This window comes from Bombus fervidus, chromosome 6 (genome assembly GCF_041682495.2).
Source record: "Bombus fervidus isolate BK054 chromosome 6, iyBomFerv1, whole genome shotgun sequence".
In the NCBI taxonomy this organism is placed as follows: domain Eukaryota; kingdom Metazoa; phylum Arthropoda; class Insecta; order Hymenoptera; family Apidae; genus Bombus; species Bombus fervidus.
Window position 1 is genome coordinate 8795322 of NC_091522.1, and position 11703 is coordinate 8807024.

The following is an 11703-nucleotide window of genomic DNA, read 5'->3' on the forward strand; positions in this document are numbered from 1 at the left end:
AATTGAGCAACTTTACTCTTTAATAAGAGAGCTTTTTCACTGTTTTGTATAGTGAAAAATAATAATAATGATATTATACCGCCATAATATTCAATAATAATCGACTCACTATATTTTATTTATCTATGGTTTCGATTAAGCATGCGCGTATAATGTGTGCAATATCTTTTTGTGTTGATCACGTTGGTTAATGTCTAGATCATAGATCTTATATTACTTGATGCTAAATAATGCTTATAGTTACATATAATTACAATTTAATCAATATGTAATAATTTATATTAAAGTTAGAAACTTAATTTTTTAGTTGAAAAATCTAAATGATGTAGTAAAGTAAAAAGTCTGTATTATAAACACAAATGGTTTACTTCAACTTAAATTTTTGAATTGCATTAGTTTATGCAAAATTATTTTAAAGCTGTATTTCAGTATTAAAGTATATGTGCTATACTTTTAATATAATTAATACTATAATTCAAATAGGGTAATTTGAATTGAATATGGATAAATATGTATAAAGCAATAACAATGAATAACCAGTGGAAAAAATATCTGTTTTGGTTTGCCCAAGAACATATTGATTTTCGTACAGCTGTAAGTAATTTGTTATTTAACTTAATTTTTACCTGTTTGTTCTATAAAATTTTTACATTTCATCTTTTTAGGAAATGCAATCTATTCTTGGCATGTTTGGTGTAAATATTTATACTCATCCTGAATTAAATACACATGTAAGAAAATACATTTATTTTGTTAATATAATATAATATAATATTTAAAACATTTGTCTATGCAATAAATGATTTTTTTATAGCCTTATTGGATAGTTAATTTACCTTCAGAAACTCTGGCACATAAAATTGCAAGCAGAGCAGTCTGTGTGCGATTTTGTTTAGAGTTGTGGGCTAATAGTAAGCAAGTTGAAAATTTGCATAACAAGTTAAAAACTTATCCAATTTCAGAAATTAATAAATATGCTGGTCCACACAAATCTTTTAAAGTAATAGTTGAAACATTTTGTAAACATTTTTCTCAAGGTGAAAAAGTAAATAAAATTGAAGTAAGTACATAACTTATAAATTTTTAAACTGAAATTATGTAAAATTTTGATATTAATTTAACTTTGTAATAAAGTCTTTCAGTTATTTACCATTGCAAGGACCAGTAAGACTAAATAATCCAGACACAACATTGTGTTATATAGAATTTTATGGATTAGATCCTAATAATATCCCTAAAGAACCATATGAATTATTTTTTGGTAGATGGGTATGCATAATTATATTATACTGTTACATCAATCTATTATATATATGTTACATTTTATAATGAAATTTTAGATTACAAGTGGACAAAGGGATTTAATTCGAAAGTTATCACTGAAAACCAGAAAATTTATTGGTAATACGTCTATGGATCCTCAACTGTCATTAATAATGGCTAACCAAGCTCAAGTTCAAAAGGGAGACATTGTGCTTGATCCATTTGTTGGTACTGGATCTTTATTAGTTGCTGCTTCTCATTTTGGAGGATATACATTGGGAACAGATATAGATTTTTTAATGCTGCATGGACGTACAAGGCCTAGTAGGATATCACAAAAGGTAAAGAATTTATTTGCTTACACTGAATGATGTTATTAAATTATTATTAAAATAATGGCCAGATTAGGGAAAAAGATGAAAATATTGCTACAAATATGAGTCAATATGGAAAAAGATCATACTATATTGATGTAGTTGTATCAGACTTTTCTTATCCTTTATGGCGTTCTGACATGTGTATAGATGCTATAATAACAGACCGTAAGTATCAGCTCTTTTCATTAACTTATTAGTCGTACTGTAACAGCCTTCATCTCTTTATTAATTATAGCCCCTTATGGTATCAGAGAAGCAACAGAAAGGATAGGTACAACTAAATTAAATCCAGTGATAGAAGAACATCAAGCTTCATCTCATATACCATCTAAAATTGGTTATGATTTACCTCAAATATACAAGGATTTATTAACTTTTGCAGCTCAACATCTTAAATTAAATGGTAGATTAGTATGTTGGTTTCCTTTATTTAGGTAAGTCGCAGGTTATAAAAAGTTGTTTATCGATATTACAATATTTATTTTTATAGAATGAAGTATAAAATACTACTTTTCTAGAGATCAATATTCAGAGAATCAGTTACCAACACATCCATGTTTGGAATTAATAGCTAATTCAGAACAAGTACTTAGTAATTATACTAGTCGGAGGTTATTGACTTATAAAAAGGTAAAAGATCCAAAGGTATGTTTTAAAATATATATTATACAACTATTAGTTAAAAAAATGTTAAATGTAATTTGATCAAAATTCTCAATTTTTTCTTTCAGGAATCAGATGAAATAATTTCTACCAATTTAATCGACTTCCGCGAACAATATTTTGCATTACGAAATGAAAGTAGAAGGGAAAAACGAATGAAGAAAGCTGTAGAAAAAGCAAAGAAAAGAGAACTTTGGGAACAGAATAATAAAGAAAATCCAAAAAGATGACTGTAATTATTTTACGTGTAACAAACATTTATTTTCCTTCAAATTCGTGTTTGAGAATATAAATTTTGTTAAATTGTTACTTTTTATGGCCATATATGCATTTTAAAGAATAAAGCAGAACATGTGCGGGAAAGTATAATATTCATAACAAGAAAAATTCTGAACCATCAATAAAATGTCATTTTCTAACATTTTATAGAAATTATGAAAAGAATAAGGAACTGTCTTCATTTAGTTCTATAATCTTTTTACTAAATGATCTTAAAAATTATTTGAATAAGGTAAATAATACTTTACTGTATTTTGGATAGTAAATATCTTAATATACATTCGCAAATTTACTTGACATACTAAAAAGCTATTTATGTCAAAAGATTTGTATTAAATAATAAATTATATATGCGTGTAAATTGTAAGGAATGATCAGTACATTTACATATATTACAGTAACATACATACATATAAATTTGTATACTTAAACTTCCAGTTGCAATTGACCTAATAATCCTTCAAGTGTTTTAATATTTTCATCTGATACTTTTGATTCATATTGCTTTTCAATTTGATTAGTTGCCCATTCACTTAATTTTATTGCATCTTTCTTTTTAGAAGAGGGACATTTAGGTGATGTGGCAATATTATTGGTTGCCTAGAAATTTAAGCTTATAGTAAAAGTTTAACACTACATGTCTTTTTTCTAATTTTGATTCTTACCAACAGTAAACCATACAAAGCTCTGATATTATTTGGATTTAATCTTGCAGCTTGACAAAAGTATGCTTTTGCTAATTCCATGTTTTCAAATCCACCCTAATAATAAGTAAAATATTTATTATTTCAGTGAAAGTTCTGAGGCCTCAGGTATTGTTACATAAAAAATATTTATTACCTGAGAATACTTTATTTCTGCATATCTCTGATAAATTAAATGACTATGTGGATTATGCAATATAAGTTCTTCCATACAAAATGCAGCCTTGGAATATTCTTGTTCTTGTAAATATAGATCACATAATTCTTGCCATGCCTCTTGATCACTCATAAATCTGTAATAGATGAAGGATATAAAATCTATGATTAATACAATACGTTAAAAACTTAAAACATCAAAAAAATTTCAACTAAACACTAACTTTTTTAAATATTCTGTAAGCTCTTTAATAGCTTCTGATATCCGACCTTTCGCTTTTAATATAGCTATACGTCTTTTTCTTGGTGCTGCCATTGTTTCATCTCTTTTTATAATAGAATCCAAAACTTCCAATGCTTCATCATACCTACAAAAATTTAACTTCTTTTATATGGTATAGAAATATGCAACAAATAATCATTGTTTCATAAATAATTGTTACATTTCCAAAGCTTCCAGATGCATAGCATGATATTTATGGACTCTTAAACTGCTAGGAAATTCTCTTTTCAATATTTTAATGCAATATTCTGCTAAAGAATGACGATCACAATCCAATGCGGCTATGCAGACTTGTTCCAAAACCAGATATTCTATTTAAAAGTTACAAATTATTGTAGAGAGTCAACACCATTTTAAAAATATCTTATAAAAAATTACTTCATCTTACTCTCATTGCCAAGTTGGTCAATTTTTGCCATTAATTTAGACTCCCACAGATCAACTACATCTTTACTTCGCCGTTCACTATCTTCTCTCCATGTCCTGAACATGTCTCGTACTTCTACATATATAAAAAACATATATAGAAGTTTAATAATTACATTGAAATATTAATAAATTAAAGTTCAAAAGTTATAGATGATTGAACTATGTTCTTTATTAACTTACCTTTCCATGATAATTTATCATACTGATCAGCCATAGTTGAAGCCTTAAAAAAAATAATGTCATAAATAATATATAATAGATTTGTACATAGAGTGTATTAAATAATATTCTATACATGAAACAACTATAATTATGTACAAACATAAAAGAAGATATAAAGTTAATTAATCAAATATTTAAAAAATTACAACTTTACATAATTTTGAATGTTTTTATGATAACAACCATTCCTTAATATTATAAATTTCATACAAGTATACATAATATTATAATATATAAATATATCTATGAATTTGTAAATACATTGCTTATTATAACCTATTTATTATAACCTAAATAAGTAAAAGACTAGATACCAAAGAATATATGTTAAATATATATAAATAACACAAAAAGAAATAATAACACAAGTTAAAAAAGATATTAAAACAAATATGTACATATATGTTAACAGTTATTAATTGCAATACACTTGGAACAAATTTATTATTACAGTGTAATAATTTGTGCAGTAGAATCTCAGAATATAAAGTATTATAGGTATTTCAAACTTACGTAGAAGTAATTGCAATAATAAAAACAAGTTTATAATAAAGTATTGACTGAAATCAATGTACACGTAGCCTTAAATTAAATCGATCATGTACATATATTACACAGGTCGATCAGGAATCAAAAAGTAAATCAAGGCTATATGTAAAATTATTCAGTAAGATATTTGAAGTACGTCATTTTCTTAAATTATAAAATAAGTGAAAAGTATGAAAAATAATATATAGTTTACAGCATATTACAAAAATACATACATTTTTATTATCATCATTGTTTCTAATTTTTACTATTATATTATCATATTAAAGTATTGACATTAAATTGATATAGCAAATAACTGGAAATATTGTTTTTTAAACAAATACAAATAATATTAAAGAAAACACAAAATTCTGTGTTTAATGTATTAATTATGTTTATTCTTTATGAAATGTAAAATTATCAACAAATTAACAAATCATTTGTTTTTCAATAGAAATTTAATGATTAATGTTATGTACATGTTTGATAAATGCGACAAGAAAATAATTTTAAATCTGTCAAAACTATATTTCATTTAGTTTTTAAGTATTCTGATTACATTTCATTACTTTTTTCTCACAGCTGATTTGATAACATGTACTTCAAGAATACCACATTTTGACATTCATGTGTCGATTAAGTCCATTTTATTAGCGGAAAATTTTCTACTAATGGTCATTCTAAAAAGCATATATATATGAATAAGAAGAAAATAATTTCATTCGAATGTATAAGATCAATTTTTTAACTCTGCAATTAAGATCGGTATCAGTTTAATTCGTATAGTTCTATACGATAAAATAGGGAACGTGTCAGAGACGCTTGGACGCCATGATGGTAGGTGGAACCTGTTATCATTTATCCACCGATCTGCTTTCCTAGCGAATCCTAATACTGTGCAGTTTAAGCTTTACTTTATTGTAAATATTTAGTACACAGTTCTTAATTTAAAAAAATGTTTCAGGACGGTATATGCGATACTGCTGACATTTTAAATAATGTTCCTCCTAAAAAGGTATTTACGTTAGTTTTCTGCTATTTCTTTTTTTATTATGTTAAATAACATTGATTAGAAAGTTAATGTTTTTTCATGCTTGAAACTACCGTTTATATTTGATAATTTAATTGTTCTAATTTTGGCAATTTTTATTTACAGACAATTCATACTGACAATGTAGATCTTTCTGATAAGTCATTACAGGTGGATATTTCAGATGCTCTTAGTGAAAAGGATAAAGTAAAATTCACTGTACATACAACAACTACATTACCAGAATTTCAAAAGCCAGATAACTTAGTTGTAAGGCAACATGAAGAATTTGTATGGTTACATGACCGATTCGAGGAGAATGAAGAATATGCTGGTTATATTGTATGTTTATTTACTTTTTGGCCTATATTAAATATATAACTACAATTTTAAATAATGAACAGAAAAAATATGTATCTTTAGATTCCTCCTTGTCCACCACGACCAGATTTTGATGCATCTCGTGAAAAGTTACAAAAACTTGGGGAGGGTGAGGGTAACATGACACGTGAGGAATTTAATAAAATGAAACAAGAATTGGAGGCGTAAGTTATATATACAAATATTAAAATATATTTCAATCATAATGACCCAAAACTATAAATTTATATACTGATATTTTTACAGTGAATACTTGGCAACGTTTAAGAAAACTGTTGCTATGCATGAAATGTTTTTGACTAGATTAGCACATCATCCAGTTTTTCGTAATGATCATAATTTAAGAGTGTTTTTGGAATATGATCAAGATCTTTGTGTGAGAGGTAAAATTTATATTCATTTCTTAAGGAAGATTCTGCATTTTCTTATTGTCTGTAATATGAATAAAAGGTATAAATCTTTTATTTTTCCAGGAAAAAATAAAATGGAAATGTTTGGTGGATTGGTAAAATCATTTTCCACTACTACAGATGAATACTACTTGTCTGCAACAGTAAAAGATGTAAACGATTTCTTTGATCAAGAGATGTCATTTTTACAAACCTATCATCATAATTTAAAAGAAGCAACAGCTCGTGCAGATCGGCAAACTGCCAAACATAAAGATGTAGCAGATTCATATATTAAAATTTCTACAAATCTTTTGCAATTAGCTACAACTGATAATGGTAAATTGGAAAGATTTTTAACAAAAATAGCAGAGATGTTTGAGAAATTGAGGGTAAGATTTTTCAATTTAACTAATTTAATTTATTTCTTCATATTATTTATATTTGTAATGTTATAATGTGATAGAAAGTAGAGGGACGGGTAGCATCTGATGAAGATTTAAAATTATCAGACACTCTACGTTACTACATGAGGGATACAGCTGCAGCTAAGCGGCTTTTGTTTAGGAGATTGAAAGCTTTACATGCGTACGAATCTGCAAACCGTGCTCTAGAGAAAGCTCGTGCCAAGAACAAAGATGTTCATGCTGTAAGTATATTACTTGAGACGTTTATATTATTGTAGTATTTATAACAAACGGGTTACTTCAATTACTAAATATAGTATATATATGTATATGTATGTGTATATATTGTATATATTGTATATCTAACTAAAGATTTCATCTTTTTGCTCATCAAGGCAGTGGAGGTTGCTGAGGTGTGTTTTTCTCCATTTGTATGTTTGCCGCCTTGTTGTAGTGTATAATCCAAATATCATTTTTTGTTTTAAAGGATATATACTTTTTACCTTATAAATCGTATTACTTTTATAAACAATATATACGAACATTTTCGCAGAAGTAATATAGTTACTATGTGTTGGAGAAAAAGGAAGAGATTGAAATTAGTGTGGATATATTTTAGATTATTATTTAATTAAACATGCATGAAATAAATTTGCATGAACATTTCTTTCTTGCATTAATATTATCTAGTCTCGAATAAAAAGTAAAAATATTATGAAATATTACAATAAAACAAATAATAAAAAAATTAATTTTGGAAGGTCATATTTTATTAATTAATAAAATTGTGAAAAATATACGTTATTTTAAAATAATCTAATTATTCGAAATATCGCATGTGTTTTTTGCCAAGCATAATTGTTAGAAAAGAATTACGAAAGTTCTTAAAATTGATAGTATTTTGTACTTTTGTGGAATTTATAATTATCTTTGGATATTGTTGATTTAGGCAGAACAAGCTCAAACAGAAGCCTGTGAAAAATTTGAGCAAATGTCAGAAAAGGGAAAAGAAGGTAAAGAATGACGCTTATATTATGACGCTTTATTTTATGTAATAAACAATCAAAATGATTTAAATAATTTTCGTTATAGAATTAGTGGATTTCAAAACGAGGAGGGTAACTGCTTTTAGAAAGAATCTTATTGAATTAACTGAACTTGAAATAAAACATGCAAAAGTAAGAATGCTTTTATTCTGTCCTAATATATAGTTGCTTATTGTTTTAAAAATATTTCTATTTTTGTTTATAGGCACATGCGGAATTGCTCAAAAAATGTTTAACTGTTTTACGAGAAGAGTGATCCAATTTTATAATTCTTATTGCGAATATTACTGCGTAATAAACGAAGATAATCTATTTAAAATAATAGCAATGTAATGGTATTGTAAAATATATATTTTTTGTTACCTAGATTTATATTATCTAAAACAAAGAATCCAAAAACAAAAGAGCTCCATATGACATTAATTTGTATTGTGTGTTGTTTAATATTTCTAAATTATAAAAAATTATGTATACGTTATAATCGTAACTTTAAAAGGAATTATTTTTTCTTATATCGTTTTTTTCAGTTTCATACAGAATAATGTAATCAAGATATTGGTTCTTGTTAAGTTCTTTTACAGATTTATATTGATCTAATATAAGCTATATAAAATTTCTTTCTATTCTATATAGTAGTGTATTTTAATGGAACAGGAAGTAAGTGATGATAAGGAAGTGGTCATAAGGAAATAAGAGATTCGTGATATGAAAATAAAATAACTTAGCACTACGTGTGTATTTAGAACAAAATATTTGCAAGCAATTGAACATTTTATAAAACTCAAAATATATTTAATATAAAACAAATATTAAATAAATACTGGAATATGTATATACAAAATGTTGAAAAACTAAATACTGTAGAAAACACTATAATGCAACTTATTGCAATTATATTGATGTTATATATATTTTGGTTTTATTATTAATTATTGAGAATATTAATTAAGATATACAAATACTAAAAAAAGTCATGTTTTTATTTAAAGAATCTTTTATTTCCAAAATTTATTACATTTTATGATACCTCCTGTATACAACGATTCTATGTATGCAAGCATGTGCATATAATTAACAACTCGTTTGAAAAGAAATTCGGAACTTAAAAAAAAGTAGCGATTGTTCATTTATTTAAATGCTATAAAGTGAAATTTCTAGCGGTAATACAAATGTTATTTTAAGTGATCTTATTTTTCGATATTTAAGTTAATCAAAAGATGAATATAAATTAGCATATGCAGTGAATATTTAAGATTTTCATATGTAGATTAACATGTTGCATACTGTTAAATCAATTTACAATATTTTGTTTATTCAATAAAATTATATAAATATATTCATGAGTAATGAGATAAGAGTAAAGGGACCTTAAAATTAGATAATCATATGTGATTTGATTATGCGTTTAATAATAGAATTATTGAAGTTTGCCAAAGATAAAAATTGAAAGAAAATAAAAATATTTTAAAAAACTAAAGCAAATATGTAGGCAATGATTTATGTTTTTATTGATTTGAAATATTTTCGTTGCTCTTATATACGATTGCAAACATTTACTGAGAGAATCATTAAATGGAATTTATTATTTAAGTTCTTAAGAATTAATTTGAAGTATCGCCATAGTGATCTACATATCATTCTAATTTAGTGTTAAAATAAATCATATATCCTAAAATTTGTAGAACAATTAGATTATTGACCACTTTTAAATTTGTTTATCATGCAATAATGATTTTCATCTCGGGTTACCATACATACATCATAAGACAGATTTTGCAAACACTTTGTTAAAATAATCACGTATTTTAATATATCCACTTTTTATATTTCATTAAAAAAAAAAAAAAAAAAAACTGATAACGATCCATGTCTAATAAATATTTTACAGAATGTATTTATTGTTATACATCAAATGTTTATGAGATAGTAATATTGAATTTTACTGAAAAGATTTGCATCAACGAATGATAGATGAATCTACGCTTTTTATTAGATTTTTTACTTTTTTATGATACGATGTTCGTTAATTTTAAAGGGTACAGAAAAATTTATTTGTTAGCGATGGTCACTAAATAAATGAAAGTCGAACTTAAAAATAGTTAAAAATTATTGATTTAATACTGCTCTGCCTTTGATTTCATATTTCTAATGGAATTCTAAAAACTCAAATTTCTAGTTCATATCATGTGATGTATGAAAATTAAGAATTATGTATACTGTATATATAAGTATACTGAAATGTTCAATTTTGTAATAAATCTAAAAATACTTTTTGAAATGTTCGGTTTTTATTCAATATATCTGTTTCCATCACAATTTTTTAATCTTTTTTGTGTACTCTTAAGATTTTCTTTAATTTAAAAAATTTTTTAACAGCCATATATCTTAACTTTTTCCATCCAACATCATTATTAGATTTCTATTTGCGGTGTTTTGATGTACTATCTTTTTTTTTTTTTAATTTTATTGACAGATTGTATTCTTTATCACTTTGTTAATATTGTTAGAGTTAATGAAAGAAACTTTCATCTTGTCATTGCTGTTCAATTTAACTGAATACTTTTGATTCGTAGTATATTGCCGATATAATTATACTTCTTGCTTTCAATACTGCCTAAAACGTTAAGTTGCTCGAATATTTCGATGACAGATTTGTTCTACTATTATTATTTGTTTAAAAAGATGTTTTATATTTTATTACAATTGTGCCACTTCGACATAAATAATATAAAAAGGTATTTCATTCATTCTCTCGTAAAAAAAGGACATTTAATATTACCATCGGAAGTAACTTATTCATCTTTCGTTGTACTACACGGTTTTTTCGCCGAAAAGTTGAAAAGTATTATGACGAAGAGCTTTCTTAATTATTGTTGCTATTTTTAAATTGTCGAACATTCACGTGCTGCAACGTGAGATATTTTTTATTTTATGATATTTCAATAATAAAAAAAAATATAATAAGAGAGGTAAAGACATTAGTAAAAAAAAAAAAAAAAAACAAAGGATACTATTGCATGATATAATATGAAATACTTATTCGAATACAAATCCTTATACGATTGAACTTTCCTTCGAGTATTCTCTTCATTTCTTTACAACGCAAGTTTAATTAATTTCTTCGAATACTGAACTCAAGTAATAGTACCACGAATAATGAGAAAATACTATCGTACCAGTGTGTCTTTGGATAAAGAAGAAATCATGAGCTCACCTTTTTTTCTCCAGAAAGATAATACAAATGTTCTTAACCAGAAATGTCCTGGTGTTCCCTTGAAGTGGAAGAAATAGGGTTCCAAATGGGATGCAAGTGTTCTTAACCAGTAATGTCCTGGCGTTCCCCTGAGGTAGAAGAAATAGGGTTCCAAATGGGATGCAGGAATATTGGTACAATTTAAACACAGAATCTCTACCCGTTATATTTTATCAATCCATTCCCGACAACCTAGAAAGGACAATTAAAGATCGATCAATGTCGTCGTTGAATCGTTCTCTTTCATTTTTCTTTTTCTGCGAGTGTCTTGAATCAAGACAGAGGCGATC

General features: G+C 26.0%; 3 protein-coding genes across 8 annotated transcripts; 2 read left to right on the forward strand and 1 right to left on the reverse strand.

Annotated features, from left to right (window-relative positions):
- Nucleotides 1-167: 167 nt before the first annotated feature.
- Nucleotides 168-2539, forward strand: LOC139988515 (tRNA (guanine(10)-N(2))-methyltransferase TRMT11). 2 transcript variants are annotated; one of them, XM_072006055.1, is made up of 9 exons: nt 171-594; nt 666-731; nt 815-1060; nt 1135-1269; nt 1341-1604; nt 1667-1805; nt 1876-2074; nt 2159-2285; nt 2372-2539. In XM_072006055.1, the coding sequence occupies exons 1-9, from the start codon at nt 511-513 to the stop codon at nt 2531-2533; spliced, it is 1422 nt and encodes a 473-aa protein (XP_071862156.1). In that variant the 5' UTR covers nt 171-510; the 3' UTR covers nt 2534-2539. The 2 variants fall into 2 exon arrangements, with proteins under 2 accessions (XP_071862157.1, XP_071862156.1); XM_072006056.1 differs by lacking the exon at nt 2372-2539 and having other exon boundaries at nt 168-594; nt 2131-2268.
- Nucleotides 2540-5573, reverse strand: LOC139988518 (ER membrane protein complex subunit 2-B). 3 transcript variants are annotated; one of them, XM_072006067.1, is made up of 8 exons: nt 5477-5573; nt 4335-4377; nt 4114-4227; nt 3886-4036; nt 3667-3810; nt 3423-3579; nt 3248-3343; nt 2540-3182 (listed from the first exon to the last, which is right to left on the reverse strand). In XM_072006067.1, exons 2-8 carry the CDS (start codon nt 4366-4368, stop codon nt 3009-3011), a joined length of 870 nt encoding a protein of 289 aa, XP_071862168.1. In that variant the 5' UTR covers nt 4369-4377; nt 5477-5573; the 3' UTR covers nt 2540-3008. The 3 variants fall into 3 exon arrangements, with proteins under 3 accessions (XP_071862168.1, XP_071862166.1, XP_071862167.1); XM_072006065.1 differs by lacking the exon at nt 5477-5573 and adding an exon at nt 4890-5025; XM_072006066.1 differs by lacking the exon at nt 5477-5573 and adding an exon at nt 4775-4879.
- A 35-nt stretch (nt 5574-5608) lies between these two features.
- Snx6 (sorting nexin 6) lies at nt 5609-9750 on the forward strand. Of its 3 annotated transcripts, XM_072006058.1 has the most exons (11): nt 5609-5744; nt 5872-5922; nt 6064-6279; nt 6361-6482; nt 6565-6701; nt 6792-7099; nt 7174-7356; nt 7510-7527; nt 8064-8127; nt 8207-8292; nt 8366-9750. In XM_072006058.1, exons 1-11 carry the CDS (start codon nt 5739-5741, stop codon nt 8414-8416), a joined length of 1242 nt encoding a protein of 413 aa, XP_071862159.1. In that variant the 5' UTR covers nt 5609-5738; the 3' UTR covers nt 8417-9750. The 3 variants fall into 3 exon arrangements, with proteins under 3 accessions (XP_071862159.1, XP_071862158.1, XP_071862160.1); XM_072006057.1 differs by lacking the exon at nt 5609-5744 and having other exon boundaries at nt 5751-5922; XM_072006059.1 differs by lacking the exons at nt 5609-5744; nt 7510-7527 and having other exon boundaries at nt 5751-5922.
- Nucleotides 9751-11703: the final 1953 nt, after the last annotated feature.